Source organism: Vipera ursinii (assembly GCF_947247035.1).
Source record: "Vipera ursinii genome assembly, chromosome: 3".
NCBI lineage: Eukaryota > Metazoa > Chordata > Lepidosauria > Squamata > Viperidae > Vipera > Vipera ursinii.
In genome coordinates, this window is record NC_139516.1 from 196,075,308 (window position 1) to 196,093,499 (window position 18,192).

Here is an 18,192-nt window from a genome sequence, read left to right on the forward strand (position 1 = left end):
TGAAGGTCACCCCCGGGACTCCAGCGCCAGGCAGGGCTGAGAGGGGGAGGGGCGGAGAAAGGGAGGGAAGGAGACAAGGAGGAGAAAGGACGATTGGGGGAGGGAGGGAAGGAGAAAGAGAGAAGGAAGGAAGGAAGAAGAGAGAATGGAGGCAGGAGAGAGGAAGAAGAAAGAGAAAAGAGAGAGAGAAAGAGAGAAAGAAAGAAAGAAAGAAAGAAAGAAAGAAGGAAGGAAAGAAAGAAAGAGAAAAGAAAAAAAGAAATCGGAGGCTTGGACAGACCCCGCTCCAGGCTCCGGGGCCGCCACCACGGAATGCCCAGCCTCGGGGGGGAGTCTTCTGCAGGCGCGCCCTGGCCCCTTCCCCTCCCCTCCCTCCCTCCCGCGGCCCGTCCCCAAGGCGGCGCCCGCGGGTCCCCGGACTCACAGCATGCAGAGGGCGAAGGCGCCGGCCACGCTCTCGCTGTCGCGCACCAGGAAGCTGCCGGCCCGCCCGGCCCACGCCAGCAGCTCCTCGGCCGCCGCCCGGCTCAGGTCCTTGTGGTACCAGAGCGGCCAGCCCGGCACCGCCGGAGCCCCCGCGCCCGGGAGCCCCAGCGCCGCCGGAGCCGCCGCCATGGGCAGCCGCGGCGTGCAGGGAAGGTGCTCAGCGGGATAGGCGGGCAGGCCGAGACCCCCGCCGGCCACCCCCGCCTCGCCCACAGTGCCGCATGGCCCGACCGGAGACCCCCGGCCGCTCAGGGCATGCCCGGCCCAGCGGCTCCTCCTCTGGGCTGCGCTCCGGCCGGGATGAGGCGCGATCCGCTCTCCGCGGGCTTACCCTGCGCACTGGAGCCACCCAGGGCCCCGAGCAGGCCTGGTGGAGGAGGAGGAGGAGGCGGAGGAAGCCGCGTGGAGCCCCGGAGCCTGGCTGGCGGGGTGGGGGCGGCAGCTGGGCCGGCCTGCGCTTCCTGGGGCGGCCCCTCGGCGTGGGAGGCGAGAGCAGCTCCCGAAGGGGCGGCCCTCAATCAGAAGGGAGGGCCGTGGGAGGGCCGCATTTACATACAGCAGGGAGGTCTGTTGCGGGCCGTATTAAACCGCCCCGCGGGCCGCAAATGGCCCGCGGGCCGGACTTTGGACATGCCTGTTCTAGTCAAACCCCTTGCTCACGCAGGAAGCCCTATACTATTTCAACAAATGGTTGTCCAGAAAGACTGGAAGTCCTACTCCTAATAAAGAGGGGGAAAGATAGAAGGTAAACTGGAATGTTCTGGTTCTCTGCAGAGAAGCCCCAGAGAAGAGGTAAACACATGCTCCTTATGGAAAGTATTGTTTGTTTGATTCTCTCTAGACCAGGGATAGGCAACCTTGGCTCTTTTATGACTCATGGACTTCAACTCCACGAGTCATAAAAGAGTCAAGGTTGTCTACCCCTACTCTAGGCAAAAAGAGGTGGCAACATGGTAACATTCATATTAACATTCAAGTTTGAAATCCATGAATATGAATAAAGGATTTTTCCAATGTTGCCAAAGTTTGTTTCTGTTTCTACAGCAGGGATTTGCTGATCTCATTTTTCCCTGGCACCCCAGTCATGACTCCACAATCAGGTCCAAAATCTGCCTACGCACATCACAGAAGAGATTTGGGTGGGTGGGGGGAGAATCCTGATGGATGCTCAGAAAGGATGGGACGACCCATTGCATTAGACAAAACCGAATAAAATAGAAAAATAGAGAGTAGCAGTTGAACCTTTAATTTCTATTGTTTTTCACCCTGAAAATAAGCTCTGTCCCTATTTGCTGTTGTTTTTCAATTGCTAAACCATGTTGCAACCCCATGAACTACAGCAGGGGTGTCAAACTCAATTTCATGGAGGGCCGCATCAGCATTGCGGTTGCCCTCAGGGGGCTGGGTGGGTGTGGCCAGGGTGGGTGTGGCCTACTAGGTGGGCGTGGCTAAAGTGTGTATGGCCTACTGGGTGAGCGTGGCCAGCTCTACATCGTTCGCATCAAGGCTGCCTATGGGGGCCTGGGCAGGAGTGGGACAGATCTGAGGGTCTGTGGCAGGAGGAGGGTCTCTGGGCCAGGGCCAAGGCAGTGGGGGCCGTTCCCTCACTGTTTCCAGGATGGCTTCGCGGGCCGCATGAAACCACTTCGTGGGCCGGATCCGGCCCCCGGGCCTTGTGTTTGACATGTCTGAACTACAGCATGCCAACCTCCCCCCCCGTCTTCCACTGTCTCCAAGAGTCCTGTCCCTATTTACTGGGGTATAAATTCATCTATCGCAGGGGTCTCAAACTGCCGGCCCTACGGCTGGATGCGTCATGCCGAAACCACGGCCACCCCATTGCCAGCAATGGCAAAAAAGTGGTGATACGTTGCGACACGTCACATGTTGCGAGTTTGACACCCCTGATCCTATTGGATATACATTCTTGATACTTTTTAAATGAAGAAACCTCTAGAATTTACATTCAATTACACTGACTTTCTTTCTGTTGCTAACTATGTAGCAAACTTCATGTTTAGCAACACCTTTGCCCTTGCATCAACTAGAAACTTAGCAGCTTGTTTCAAGACTAGTATTTGAAATGGTTTTATCTTAGCTCTGTACTAACAAAAATAAATGTAGCTACAACTTATTACCTATTAGCATTGACATTAATAATTGACTCCCTTTAAGCCAGCTTTTAAAAATCCCTAGCTGCCATCCATAGCGAATTGCAACGATGCCAAAATAATGACACATGAGTGATGATGTCACCACAAAAATGACTCATGTCATGACATTTGTCATAAGTATGTAAATCACAGTGTTTGGGTGATAATGTTGTCATTTGTTTCTCTTGCCTCCTCCAACAGAAGTCCATGCCAAAGAAAATTATTCTAGTAGTTATTAGCAATTCTATATTTTTTTACCACCACTCCCCCCAAAAAAGTTTAAAAAGGAACCTTCAATTGACAAGCAAAACGTTGTTGCAATAAGTTAATCACAGCTACGTGTTACAGCAGGGGTGTCAAACTCGCAACGTCACGTGATGTGTCATGATGTATTGCGACTTTTTTTCCCCATTGACGGCAGTGGGGTGGGCGCACTTTCGCCATGACGCATCTGGCCCACGGGCCGGCAGTTTGACACTCCTGTGTTACAGGTTTCATCTATTAGGAAAATATGTCTCGCAGGACCACTGCAGGATCTGGCTACCACTTCAATGGTAGCTCCCTACTTATGGAATATTATTCCCTGGAGATAATATTGACCCCCACCTTTTCCAGAAGACCCTAAATTGTGGTTCTGTCTGCAGGCCTGGGGAACCCTAAACTGATTCAGAGCCATTCAAGTGGTTGGTAGTTGCCAATGCAGGGATGCAAGGGAGGTGGGATTCTATGGGTTTTATGCTTTTTATTTTTTACTTTTTAAGCTACCTGAAGTCACAGTGTAGGAGTTTGGCAGCCATATAAATTTTGTTTAATGGATACAACCTTCTGACCCAGTTCAAACAAACAAACAAATACGCTAAATCAAAATATAAATGAGCTGTGTGCTCTTATCTTTGCTTTGTTTGGCTCTTTTTTTCCTCTTTACATGTTGCAGTCCAATCCATTTGAGGTTAATTAGATATAATTTTTCCATTTTAGCTAATGTATGACACAATAACACAACTGAAATGAGCCAAGGCCTTTTAAAAATAAATGAATAGAACCTTCACAAAGTGTGAAAACTAGTGAAAAAAAAGTGAATGTTGATCTCTAGATTACTTTAGGCCAGTTTTCCTCCATTATTGGTAAGGTTGAGAAACACTAGTTTAAGCCAGCTAATAGCTGAAGATTCCTATGAATTCAACCCTATCCTTTATAGAAGAATCAGATCAATTTAAATCAGAAACAGAAAACTTCCTGAAGGTTTTCTTGCCTTTCTGATTTTGAGCCAGGCCTCAGAGCCATTAACGTAACGATGATAATGATGGCATAATGATGCCATCAGCAGCAACCAAACTCAGACCGGCTTATTCAATATACAGCTGCAAAAAATAGGCTGAAATAAGTTGAAGATCAGCATGGAATTGTCTAAATTTACAGAGTGGTTTCATGAGAATAAATTTAAGGCTAACAGGAAAGGAAGTCTCGCAAAGTCTTGGTACTATTTGGATGTTTAATCAGAAAACAGGTAGGGACATCCACCAAATGATATACCCCATTTTAGAATTAACACATTATATATAATTCATGTTCATCTATTTAACTATTTATATAGTTAACCCTCAGGATGCATACATTGCTTAGGAAACCAAGGGTAGTGCTATTTCAATATAGTCCTATTTCTTTCTCTCTTTCAGATCACCTGGGAGATTGATTGATTAATTAACTACCTTCAAGTCAATGTCACTCTTAGCAACCATATAGGTAATTTTTATCCATAATGAACCGCGATGGTTGTCCTAGCTTGGGTGAGCTTTCTTGGAGTATCCTAGGGGTATACAACCTTGGCATACATTCCCGGTGTCTTTCACTCAACCCTCCCAGGAATCAGGAATCAAACACCCCCCCCCCCATGATAAGGAGCTTAGCAAGACTTGAGGGTATTCTGGGAATAGAGGGAGAAATTAAGTAGTCTTCAGAACATGCATATTTATGTTTTCTTATATGGTTCCTTTCAATTAGAGATATAAGAAGCTGTCTTGCATTAGAGTTAGAATGTTCTTCCTTTTAAGCTTAGTACTTTCTATATGACTGGTTGTCTGTTTCTAGGTTTCCAAATCAACCTGGAGATATTAGGAACTGAACTTGTCATAAGCTCAAACTGCACTACTAGCTTCTCGGTCATGAGAAGAAAGGAATCTTGAAATGTTCTTTTTTCGACATAATTCTGTGCACTTCTTGTGCGAATGAAGGAAATAGCTCCATTTTTATTTTTTGTTTTGTCTCCAAGTAAATAAATGCCTTGTTGGGCATCTCCAACACTGATTCCCCTCTCTATGGCATATCAGCATCTTCCATAATGAATCACATCTGATTCTGGAGTGACCACACTGAAGAAAATGTGCAGTTAGGAAATTAACCACAGCTGCCCAACTTCAGCTGAGTTGCTGAAAACCTTCCCAATATAAAACAAGCAAGTTCTTCCTACCGAATGAAGCTTCTGGTAGAGACCACACGCATTGCAGACATATCCTCCATTTGCGTTCTTTCGCCAGAGTGAGGTCTTTGTGGTCAAGCAATTGGCACAAAAAACACCCGAGCCTCTACGTCTCTAAAATTGGGGACAGAATAAAGAAAGAAAAAAATGTCAAAGGTTAGTCATGTGATCTGTAAATATGACAAATGTACACAACAGTTTTCTATTTAGCTTTATAGTATAAAAATCACACTGCACTGCACTTAATGCTGATTTCCATGACAATTTACCCTGCAGTAATGGATCACATATCAAGAAAAACTTTTGTTTTCCTCTAAAGCTTTAACTTGGTAAAATACTGGATTTGTGCCTTTTAATGAACAGATTTGGTGCCCTGAATTTTAAGATTCTTTTGGGAGGTCCTCTTAGGTATTTTTTCCCCCAGATTTTGAGTTATTTTAATGGTGTGATCATTAACAACACACCTAAAACATAAATAAAAATCTTTCCAATTAATTTCACTTTACATATAGCCTTATTTTGGTTCTTAGAAAGTCTTTCTATCTCTTTAACAAAATGCAAAGTGTTAAATTACAGGCTAACATAATTATAAAAATCACATATGCTGGCTTTTATTTCCTAAAGCCCACTGAAAGCATAGCTCAAATTCAGTACTATGAAGGTGTATATAAAGCTCTACTTTGGTCATAAAACTACATGATGTTGTCTCATCAGCAGATGGTGTAAAGCATACTTTTAGGAATGCAAAGTGAACACAAATGAGAGTGTGACTGAATTCCACAGCTTTCCTAATCCTGCAACTGAGAAAGATGGGTTAGATTTCTTCCATTGTGTAAAGATATAGTTCATTCTGGTGAAGAGAGTTTCAAAGAAGAAGAACACAGCAAAATGAAGCATAACAGGCTGACTTTATGGACATAACTTAATAATTATGATGTGGCTATTTCTCCCTCTTTTAAGGAAAGCAAGACTTTTCAAGTTTTTTTAAATATAAACATTTATTAAGAGTTTTGCACAACTGTGGAAGGGTGAACCATTTCAGTAAAAAAAAGCTTAAACTGATTTTTGTTCTAAATTAAAAAAAATACTAACCTTGTAAATCAAAATTTCAAGACTTCCTCAAATTTAAGCAATTCGTTTAATTTTACTCCATACTGTAGGGAAGGAATGGTGGTGCCAAGAAAGTACAATGGTTATAATTGTACTCTGATACATTTCAAATGGAAAGCTTTTTGCAGACATAATTTTGGCTTGGAGCATGGAACACTTTCTTGGCATAGAAAGGGCATTTGATTCATCGGGTGTTTCGCAATGTATCACTAAAAAGACCTGGTGATCAGCCAGTTCCCTATAGGGTAATTTTTCCATCCAGATGTAAGCGCTATCAGAGGCCCTCGTCAGCTAAACTAATTAGGATCTTGCATTTGCTGATGGCTGCTCGCTTCTAAAGTTTAGCTTCCCCATTAATCCACTATACGGCAAAAACATAGGAAACACAGAGGATTGAGGGCTGGTAACCTATACAGCTATACATTTCTAACATATGCACAATATTTTAGGAAGATTGAGGAAACATTTTCAGTAAGAACTGAAGTCAGACCAACAATTGCCCTTTTAAATCACAAATATAGTTTCATTAGTGTAGTGAGTTGGGTTTCTTTAAGTCGAGCTAGTAAAATCAAGAATGCCAAAGGAATAACCAGTTCTTCCGTCTCTGCCTCTAAGCTCAATGCCACTTAATCAGAACTATAATTATGCTATATCTGACTCTTTCACCTAAATCTCAAGTGCAACTGGATTTGATCTGTATAGAATAGTCTTAAGTAGCTTCAGATTTATGTTTAACATGGTCAGTTTGCTTGTTTGTTTAAATACATAAAATGCACTCCCTGAACCAAAATAATATAGAATGCACGCTAACCTAATAGCCTGATGCTGGTCTGTGAGTTTGCCTAACAAGTATCTAAAGCCCTTTTTAAAAACTCTGTAGACTAGTTTATCCACAAAAAAAGCTCAGCCGATTGCCAAATACTTCCTTTGGAGATCAATAAACTTTTAGTTAAATGAGATTACAGTTATGCATGCAATGGAATCTAATGGAAACTCTTTTGCACAGCCATCTTTTGAATCTGCTTGAAAAACATCTCAGTCTTGTTCCAAATGTTCTTAGAAATGGTATAGACAAGCAGAGGCACGATAAACAGGGTGTATACTAAGTGTGAGTTTTTCCATGCTTTACAAGTTTGATGGTTATTTGGCATTTTTTTAGAGACCAGATAATTGTTTTTAACAAACAAGTATTAATCAGGAGTTGACAATTTACAATTTTCTACTATATGTTGTGCACACGTACTTTATGTATTAAAGGAATAGGGCATTAATTATGTAATTGTGATCACCCGCTTAATTTTCTGAAAACTCATCTCATGCATTTCCCCAATTATCCTGAATTAATATCTCATTGCAGCCTTTAGTTGAACTTTAGTCTTAATTATAAACAAAGGAAGCATGAATATTTATTGTTTTGGATATATGTATTTATGCATTTTCAAAAAAGATGTGAAATTTAAAGAAAGAATTATAGCCAGAGGAGGTGCATTTATTTTGTACAATAAGCATGGAGGTAAGATCTAGCTTAGCTGGGATGAATGAATGAGTATCAGATTTATGCTTTGGAAATATATACTTGAAATGTTAAATTCAGCTTTTTGGTAAAACTGACATCTGCTACTACCTATATCCAAATCATCGTAATATAAACTTTCTCCTTTAACTGTAAGTAATCTTACTTGATTATTTGAAAGATTATGTAAAAATAGTCAGACATGGAAATTATTATGAATTTTTTGTCTGCTAAAAGAATGGAAATAACCTCCAAAGCCGGGGGGTGGTGGTGGTGGAATCTGCCCATACATTTCTTCTTGCTACACAGAAGATAGATTGTTGCGGAGCTCATTATGTTAACCCAGTTATGAATACAGAATGGATGTAATATTAATAAAGGATAAGTGGATGCTATTTATTAATTTTTGAAATCACTTGTTGGAAAGCAAGATAAATCAGGAAACATATTGTCCGTTTAGAAATATTAACTGTTTTTGAGCTGGTTTGTTGTATGTCAAATGGTTATTTTGTATAATATACACCATAAAAACTGGTCAAGCTGAAGAATAATATTCTAATTTTGAATGGTTACCAATTACAAGAACTCAAGTGATGTGGTGACAAGTGCAAATATATTTAATCTATAATGTGGTCTTCCTTAAATGGAGATTGTTCAGATATGCTTTAAGTAATCCTAGCTCCAAGTATTCTTTACTGCTCAATTGTTTGCATCAGCTGTCAGCATTCAATTAACCAAAGCCAACAGCTTTGTAAGTAGATTCCAAAAACCCTTCAATGTAAAAAAAGAAAAGAAAACAGAAACCCAAAACTCTATTCTTGTTAAAATTGTTGATTCCTTTACAAGGATGTGGGCAGTGCAATGACTCAGTGGTTAAGATGCTGGGCTTGTCAGCTGGGAAGCTGACAGCTCGGGTTTGAGACCCGAGTGTCGCACAACAGGGTGACCACCCCTCTTCACCTAGCTCCTGCCCACCTAGCAGTTCAAAAGCATGCAAATGTGAGTAGATAAATAGGTACCACTTCAGTGGGGAGGAAACAGCACTCCGTGACATCATGCTGACCACATGATTGCGGAAATGTCTTCAGACAGCGCTGACTCAATGGCCTTGAAATGGAGATGACAACCACCCCTTATAGTTGGCAACAACTAGGTAAAGGTGAAGGTTCCCCCGCACATGCGTGCTAGTCGTTTCCGACTCTAGGGGCCAGTGCTCATCTCCGTTTCAAAGCCGAAGAGCCAGTGTTTGTCCGAGGACGTCTCTGTGGTCATGTGGCCGGCATGACTAGACGCCAGAGGCGCACGGAACGCTGTTACCTTCCCACTGTAGTGGTCCCTATTTTTCTACTTGCATTTTTACGTGCTTTCGAACTGCTAGGTTGGCAGAAGCTGGGACAAGTAACAGGCGCTCACTCTGTTACGCAGCACTCGGGATTCGACTCGCCAAACTGCCGACCATCTGATCGACAAGCTCAGCGTCCTAACCCACTGAGCCACCGCGTCCCATTGGCAACAACTAGAGAAGTAAAATCCACAGTTTCCTTTCCTTTCCTTTCCTTTCCTTTCCTTTCCTCTCCTTTCCTTATATGAGAATGTGAATTGTGCTATTAAGCATAGTTTACATATCTATGTACAATTTCTTTAATATTACACTCTTTTGTTCAAGGTAACCTTATGTTCATGTCCTATATTAGATAACACAGCTATTTGAAAAATTGCCAAAGTGAAGTATGTTATGGGAGACATGGTTTAGGTTTAGAAACATAATAAACAAAAACCTGTATCAAAGAAGTGAAGAGTTGGGACTTTGGCTTTACAGAGACTGATCAGGTACAAAAGTCATCCAATTATACATTTTCACAACACTTATGATTTCCAGATATGAAGCTGAAGTTATAAATCAGCACAAGAAAGAATGGGACACATTATGGACCAGCTACAGATTTTAGGGTTGTTTGACATGAATGTTCTATATGGTGCCTGGTTTTGACCTTTTAGCTTAAACCATACATAAGAATATGCTGAGTTTGTTGCTCCTTTTTCTACACAGTCTCTTAAAAACATCAAGAGGAAGAAAGCTATGGAACTTAGCAGCAAATATCTTGATGGAATTGAATCTTTGGAGATGTGCATGATAAAAAGCTGATTCTCAATGCATTAGCATCGTGAGTTGAGACAACTCTTCTAATGTGTATTCTTTTTCCTTTTCCAGAGTGTTCACCGATAAGAGTATTAATTCAAGCCAAGAGTTTACCTAACACATTTGCTTTCCAGCCCTCCTTGAATGTTATTTCCACTTTCAAACACAAATTTCAGAAAATACAATTTCTCCTTTCGGAAATACACATACAATGTAAGTATTAATTTTGCAGGCGCACAGCATGGTGGCAACGTGACAAAGGGCTCCTTATGAGCTTGCGAAACACAGTTCAAAGTCACTCCTAGCCATTATCAACAAACTGCAAATCTGTTGAACTGGGTCCTGCTGTATATCCTGGGAAAACTGTGTTCAGTTTCATACAAAATCATATTTTATTCTAGCCATAACAGAATCTCCAACAACAGTTTTTAACATCAAGGAAGCAAGGACTCACGGAGTACAAATGATAGGAATTGGATTTCCTTCAATGCCACTTGCTTTAATTGGACTTATCCATGCAAATTTCCTGTACAGACTTGGAAAAATAATCCCAAAGGATCAATAATTGAAACTATACTTCTGCTAAGTCAATCTTTAATTATGTGAATCCTTATAACGAATACATTATAACAACACAGCATGAAGGGACAACTACAGTTAAGAGTCTCTTAGTATTTTCCATTTTAGTTCCTAGGTTGGGTGTTTAATATATTAATGGTTTCAAATCACACTGGTTGAAATTTGGCATACAAATTGGTTAGCACAGATGTGAACATTTTTTAAAAAATAAAACTTTCTTTAAATCGGTTCAGCTGTTTATAATTTGAAAGAAGGCCAAATATGATTTTAAAAAAAAGAAACAAAAATTCCCAAGTTTGTGAATAATTCTTGCCTTTCATAAGTTGAACCACAGCAGCTTAGTTTCCAGGGAAATGCCAACAGAAAGTTTCCTGCTCCATTAATTTTAAGGGAAAAGAGAGCTTAGCAAAAATAGGGAGGGGAAAACATTTAATCTTGAAGCATATACCTCCTGAAGGATCTTTTTTTTAAAAAAAAATCAAACTAAGAAACATACTAGAACCATGAAAATAAGTAACTGTTTAACCGGAGGTATTATTTACTCATATTTTAAAAAAATATCTCATTTTTAACTCATGTTGGCTCTGTGATTATCAGCCAATTTCAGCCAAAGAATGTTTGTGGGTACTAAAAGCAGGAAGATGTTGAAAGGTGAAATTCATTTTTAGCATATAGCTATGACATATTCAACCAATATATGTACGGGAAGCAGACATCAACTTTCTATTAAGATTGCAGGGAACTAATACACATATTTCTTAACTTTTATCCTGTAGCTATTTCAAATTCAGAACGGTCCCTTCGCATATGCAGCACCTGAAGCCAGGACAAGAAACAATGGGTAGAAACTAATCAACTATAAAATCGGAGCCAAACTAGAATTTCCTGACAGTTGGAACAATTAATCAGTTGCTTCCAGAAGTTGTAGGTGCTCCAGTACTGAAGATTTTTAAGTCATTGGACAAACATTTGTCTGAAATGTTACAGGGGTTTCTGCTTGAACAGAGGACTTAGAAAACCTCCAAGGCCCTTTCCAACTCTGTTATTCTGTTATGATAGAAAGGGCATACATGTTTAATATATTATTATATACCCAATAATGTGAATCACAGCCACCCGTTCTTTAGCTGGTGTTGGATTTCATACACTTGAATAGAACCAAGGATATCATAATGTACCGGTGTAGGACATATGCAAATCCAAGCAGTATGGCTTTTTGTAATTGACCAATGAAAATGTGGTCAATGAGCAGGTTTTCTTAAGTGTCATTCATAATCTTTTTTTCTTTTTTTTTGAATGACATGCAGTGTGCCTATAACCACTGGGTTAGGAATAAGCTGCCTCTTTAAGAAGATATATGGGAGTGCGTTTCCCTCCTTATACCTACTGTGATTTAATTTGGGCTTTTCTTTCTTCTATTTTCATACTATTTAACAAACTTTTTATCCTAAAGTAACACATGAATGAGATATCTCAGTCCTGAGAAATTTTTCTGACTATCACCTTAACTCACAAACATGCATGTTTTAAGAAGACATTCAATGAACATCTCTATAAAGCAGGTCTATGTGAAGCAACATTAAGATGAATATAGCAACTCACTCTGAATTATTAAATCCACCTTTTGGGACTGCAAGCAAAGGGGCTGTGCCTGCCCAAACATTTTTGATATTGTTTTACCTATGCTGAATTTTAGACAGTAAATAAATTATTCACAACAGAAACCCATCTTCTTGAATAATGCAAAAAAAACAACAACAACCCTGTTATGTTATTCAAATAATATAATGCTAATTACTAGTGTTAGGTAAAATGAATATGAAATATCTTGTCAAGTCTCAAACAGTTGTTTTCCATTAAAATGAACTGTTTCAATCACTTTGGAAGTGTTTCAAATTCAGAACAGAACTGTTTAAAGCTCAAACAATTGAAACAGTTGTCTGAAGCTATTGTTTTATGCTCGTCAGGGGATATTTTGAATTAAAGAGATCCAGATTCCAATAGCTTTATACAACTTTCTAAGAAATATAAAGGAACACCAGTGTATCCCTAGTGGTCCGTTTTGCAGGCACTAAGAAGAAGGAATGGCTGCTAATTTTGAAAAAAATTCCTAATCATAAAATTGGTTTCTTCTGTCTACAAAATGAAAGTAAGTGCTTGTATTTTGGAGTATTTGCACTATTGTAAATATGGGATTTCTCCCCAACTTCCTCAGATTAGTAACAAAATAATTGGTGCAGAAAACACTGTCCTCACTTTGAAATTACATTGCTTACCATCCAAAACATACCTAAGTATATAAACTAAATTGTTAGTGAAACATGCTAATATCATTAAAATGAATATTTAACTAAATAAAAACTTCCAGTGAAAAAATTCAAAGAGGCACAAAAATTACACTTTTTTCAGAAGTGCATATTATTAAAGACTGTAATATCCACCAAAATTAAAGAAAATTATTTTTCTTCATGCACGTTACCTTACAAGATACTTCAGAATATAAATAAAACATATTCTCTCTTAAGCATATAAAACGATATAGAATATGTATGAAATAAGAATGCAGAAATGTATTTAATGTAGATTTTTTGTAATCTTTTAATTTAATATTTCTCAAATCTATTTATGAGGTTTAATAGTATATTGTACTGATAATCACAATATCCCAGGTATATATTAAGGAACATATATAATGCACTACTTTAGGGAAAGCTAATTCCCTCAAAAAAATGTGAATAAAACGGATATAGAAATGTAAAGGAGATTGCAGAAAAAGATGTGCAACATTTCTTGCAAACTTAAAAAAAATAAAATAAAACAGAAATTCAAATTTAAGGCTGGTATGGAGTAAAGATTGAGCAAACTGGATGGTTTCTGATACCTGTTTTAAAAAAGCAAAAATGAAGACAGATCTTTTAGTGATGATGATGATATTTGGATTGAATTAACATAATAATGCTGACCAGATGGGAAAGCAGGAGATGGGATTCCATAGATAAATGAATCTGTTAGCTATTTCTGGATTTAAGGATGGTGCAGGGATGAATATGGAATGACATCAGACTTGAGAATTTCCTCCCTTCCTAACCTTCCTTTGAGCAATTTCCTTAAACTGGATACTTGATGTTATCTCCTGATTTTTTTTGCTTCTTAGCCAGAATTAATCATGTCAAGTAACATTCTACCGTTCCCTTACATATCCCAAAGTTTACTTTAACAATGTTTGTTCAGAATGGGTTCATGCAATAGCTATTGGGAATTACAAGGAATAGCTATTGGGAATTACAAGGAAAATGCTAATAGTTATTTTCTATGAGGATAAAAGACTAAGATCTTTTTTTCCCCTGCAATTTTAGATAGGTTAGATTCCTATCGTCAAAGTTGTTTAAACTGAGTAAGGGCCATGCTGTCAGGTGAAAGCAACCAGGTCCACATGTGAAGGATTAAATTTATTGTTTTATTGTTTAAGCCTTCTCAGACTAATGGTTTGTACATGGGTTAAAATAGAATAAGGTTCAATGGTATTCAAGGGGTTGGACTTCGCCTTATGACTATGTAAAGACTCTAAACTAATGCCTCACTTGACTCCTCCTCCTGCTTCTGCCAGTCATTCTCCAACACATGCAATCCAGTGCTATTTATGCTTCCTCAGAAGAAAGCAACCTTATTCTATTCAGTGGGGCTTAGTCTCAAATATGTGTTAATGGACTACTAGAATTATTGTGTTATTTTACTGTAGCATGCTGAGAAAAAAAATCCTGCAAAGTTGTAAACAGGATACTGTGTTTGAACCAATTGATTTAGAAAGTTTACTTTAAAAAAATTATATTTTTCCAATTATGTTATAACCAATCAGAAGCTTCAGAAATGGATTAACAATGTAATGTAGTGTAATATAAGGTATGATATTTAAACTGCTCATTCACATTCTCTCATTCATGTGGATAAGAAAAATTACAAAGTATGTTGCAGTGAACTATTGCTATGAATCATACCTGAAAAAAGCATACTAGTGTACACAAAAGGAAAAGATGACCAAAGGAAAAGGAAAAGATGACCAAACAGTGAGGCAACCTATACAATAACATTAAAACCACTGCACCATGGATTCCCACCAAATCTTAGCCCAGCACTTTGGAAAAGAGACAGTTGGTCAGAAAGACAGCAGTGTGGAGATATTCAGATATCTGGGATGCTCTTCCAAGAAGATACATGCTATGACAAAAAAGTCAAATGCTATGACAAAAAAGGCACATCTCTTGGGTCCCGTCAGAGAATATTACCCAATAGCTTTAAGCTTGTTATTTATATTAATATTATAATATATGTCATGGTATTCCTCTCTCTGTCTCTGTGTGTGTGTGTGTGTCTGTGTCTTTCTCTGTGTGTATGTGTTTGTGTATGTGTACATGTACATACACACACATTAGACACAGACAGGGCTGTTAGGCTCCTGAAAGGGAAATAACTTTATGTATGATTGACTTGTGAGGCCGGTGGGTTGTGCAATTAGCTCACATGGTGTAACAAGATGGTAGGTTTGTTGTCACTGTGAGTAGTTGGGGGGGGCACGAAGGGATGCTAAGCCAATCTCACTGCATACATGTTGTACTTTGATAATAAAGGTTCATTCATTTATTATTTAGAAATAAAATTTATATATATTCAAAAAACCTTGACAAATACTTAAACACACACACACACACACACACACACACATATATATATATATATATATATATATATATATATATATATATATATATATATATATATATATGGATCCTTGGTTTTTCGGGTTTTTCCCCGCGTAGAACTAGAGGTGTAGGCGCAACGTTTCGACGGAATCCCATCCGTCATCATCAGGCTTTAGCTTCCTTCTCCCAGAAGAAGGAAGCTAAAGCCTGATGATGACGGATGGGATTCCGTCGAAACGTTGCGCCTACACCTCTAGTTCTACCCGGGAAAAACCCGAAAAACCAAGGATCCACATACAGGCACCCGCGAAAACCTCAGAAAACATATATATATATATATATATATATATATATATATATATATATATATATGTATGTATGTATGTATGTATGTATGTATGTATGTATGTATGTATGTTAAATGCTTGTTAACTATTTAGAATATTGCTAGGCCCCAAAGATGGAACAAACCTGTATTTCCTGTTTCAGCCTAACCGAAGGCCATCGACAGGCAGTAGTCACAACAGTGACAGCTCATATTTGTGTAAATTTATATATATATATATATATATATATATATATATATATATATATATATATAAAATAAATCTCAGATAAAGGGTATGACTAACTGATGAGAACATAAAGAGTTCGAAATGATCATCTTAGCCTCCCAAATTCTTTATTAGCAATTTGAATAATTTGCACAAATAATGAGCAAGCCAGGATACTCAGAGCATCCCACCCCTTAACATCGGGGATGAGTTACTACCCCCTGTTGATAGGGCCCGCAACCTGGGTGTCCTCCTAGACTCGCAGCTCTCCCTGGAAGATCACATAGGAGCTGTGACCAAGGGGGCCTTCTCCCGGGTTCGACTAGTTCGCCAACTACAGCCTTATCTGGACCTGGATGCCTTACGTACAGCCCTTGTGACCTCTCGCCTAGACTACTGTAACGCTCTCTACATGGGGCTGCCCTTGAGATCCACTCGGAAGCTTCAACTGGTGCAAAGTGCAGCGGCACGGACACTCTTGGGAGCCTCCCGATACTCCCATATCACACCTCTCCTCCGTGCGCTGCACTGGCTTCCGGTTGCCTTCCATGTGAAGTTCAAGGTGCTAACAATGACATACAAAGCCCTACATGGCATGGGTCCGGACTACCTACGGGAGCACCTTCTGCCAATGTCAGCACTCCACCGTCCTGTGCGCTCCCACAGAGAGGGCCTCCTCAGGGTGCCACCGCTCAAGGAATGTCGGCTGGTGGCCCCCAGGGGGAGGGCATTCTCAGTGGGTGCACCAGCTCTCTGGAACAGCTTACCAACCGAAATCCGGATGGCCCCCGACCTCCGCACCTTCCGGCGCGACTTAAAAACCTTCCTGTTCCAGCAGTCCGGCCTGGCCTGATAGCTTTAATTGGGATCCCAGTTTGTTTTTACTATTGTTTTTTATTGTTCAATCTGTATACCTTCCTTACTCTGTACACCGCCCCGAGTCCCTCGGGAGAAGGGCGGTTTATAAAAACAAACAAATAAATAAATAAATAAATAAATTCTTTATTAGCAATTTGAATAATTTGCATATATATATATATATATATATATATATATATATATATATATATATATATAATATGCAACATAAAGCCTCTAAAATTGTCTTAGCATGAGATTCACTAAGATGTTCCAGTCTTTTTAGTGAAGAGAATCCACATTTCTCTTTTCACTGTTGAAAGATTGAAGGCTTTTGAGTTATACTACCAGTATTTTAAGATGTATAGTGCCACTAACACTTTGTGATGTAAAGATGACCTCCCATCATCAGTAATCTTTGCTTTTGCTATGAAGTATTTCAAAATCTGGGAGTAGTTTTCCTTCTCTGCTGGGTAATAGCTAAGAAATATGAGATACATCTGCAGCTGTGCAAAGCCTGGACTGAAGGGAGGGGATGCAGGTATCTTGAGGAAGCTGACATGTCTGGTTATGGTTATAGTCCAAATGAAAACAGCCTGTCAATTTATGGAAGCTACTTTCCAATCCACCGAGATAATGTGAAATGTAACTATAATGAATAGATACTGTTGTCAACAACATCATCTAACCTTGGTTCCTATTTCATTTTAACATATGCTGATTAGTGTACATTTAAAGTAACAATGAAGTTTTTTTATTCTATTCTAGTATTCTATTCTCCTGTAACCAAACCACTTTTCTTTTCTAGTTCAGGGGTTCCCAACCAGGGGTGCAAGATGATGTTACAGGGGGTGCAAAAACTTGGGTTTTCAAAATTGTAGTGTATTTGCATAATTCATTGCCATTATTTTGAACTTTTGTAAAAGGTGAGAGAATATATCAGAAGCGTTCTAGGGGTGCAGGGTATAGAAAATGTTGGGAGCCGCTGTTCTAGTTCTCTCTCAAGATAAGACAGGTTGGAACCTAGAAAATGACTGTTTTGCTTGGCTTTCTCTTTTAATATCTATATTTTAGTAAATGGTGAAAAGCAAAATAGCCAGCTTTGTTTTCATCTTTACTTACAGGAACTCCTGTGGGTTCAATAGAGGGCTCACAGAATTTCCTGAAAATAAAAATAAATGGCAGCTGCTGAGTTCTTTGTTTGGAAATATTTCACTTACCCCTTATCCAGATTACCTCTTCAAATTTAAGTCTATCTTTTTTCCGTGCTTATTAAGATAAACTTAAGTTTGAAGAGTTAATCTGGATGGCACAAGGAACATATTGAACACCTTCACCTTTTTTTTCTGACTGAATATGAAGCTCACCCACGGATGCCATTTAATAAGAATACTGATGGTATATTCTAAATATTTCAATGTGTTCCTAGCTACAACCGTGAAAAAGTGGTTGTGTAATTTAAAAAAAGATGTTAATAAGTATTGTCAAGGGGCAAATTTGATGGAGATTTGATTAAGGTTTGTCATAGACTCTTTATATTGATTTACCTCAGTAGTTGCAGTTCACAGACAAAAATCATACACTGTGAAACCTGACATTAAGCTACTGTATTTGATTTTATTACCC

The 18,192-nt window shown here is 39.2% G+C and overlaps 1 protein-coding gene across 4 annotated transcripts in view; it reads right to left on the minus strand.

Annotated features, from left to right (window-relative positions):
* TRPS1 (transcriptional repressor GATA binding 1) overlaps positions 1-18,192 on the minus strand; it is a 280,036-nt gene that overhangs the window by 13,185 nt on the left and 248,659 nt on the right. For all 4 annotated transcript variants that reach the window (XM_083359820.1, XM_083359819.1, XM_083359817.1 and 1 more), the window contains one exon: positions 5,107-5,229. In XM_083359820.1, coding sequence (XP_083215946.1) covers positions 5,107-5,229 — 123 coding nt within the window. The remainder of the gene's footprint in view (positions 1-5,106; positions 5,230-18,192) is intronic.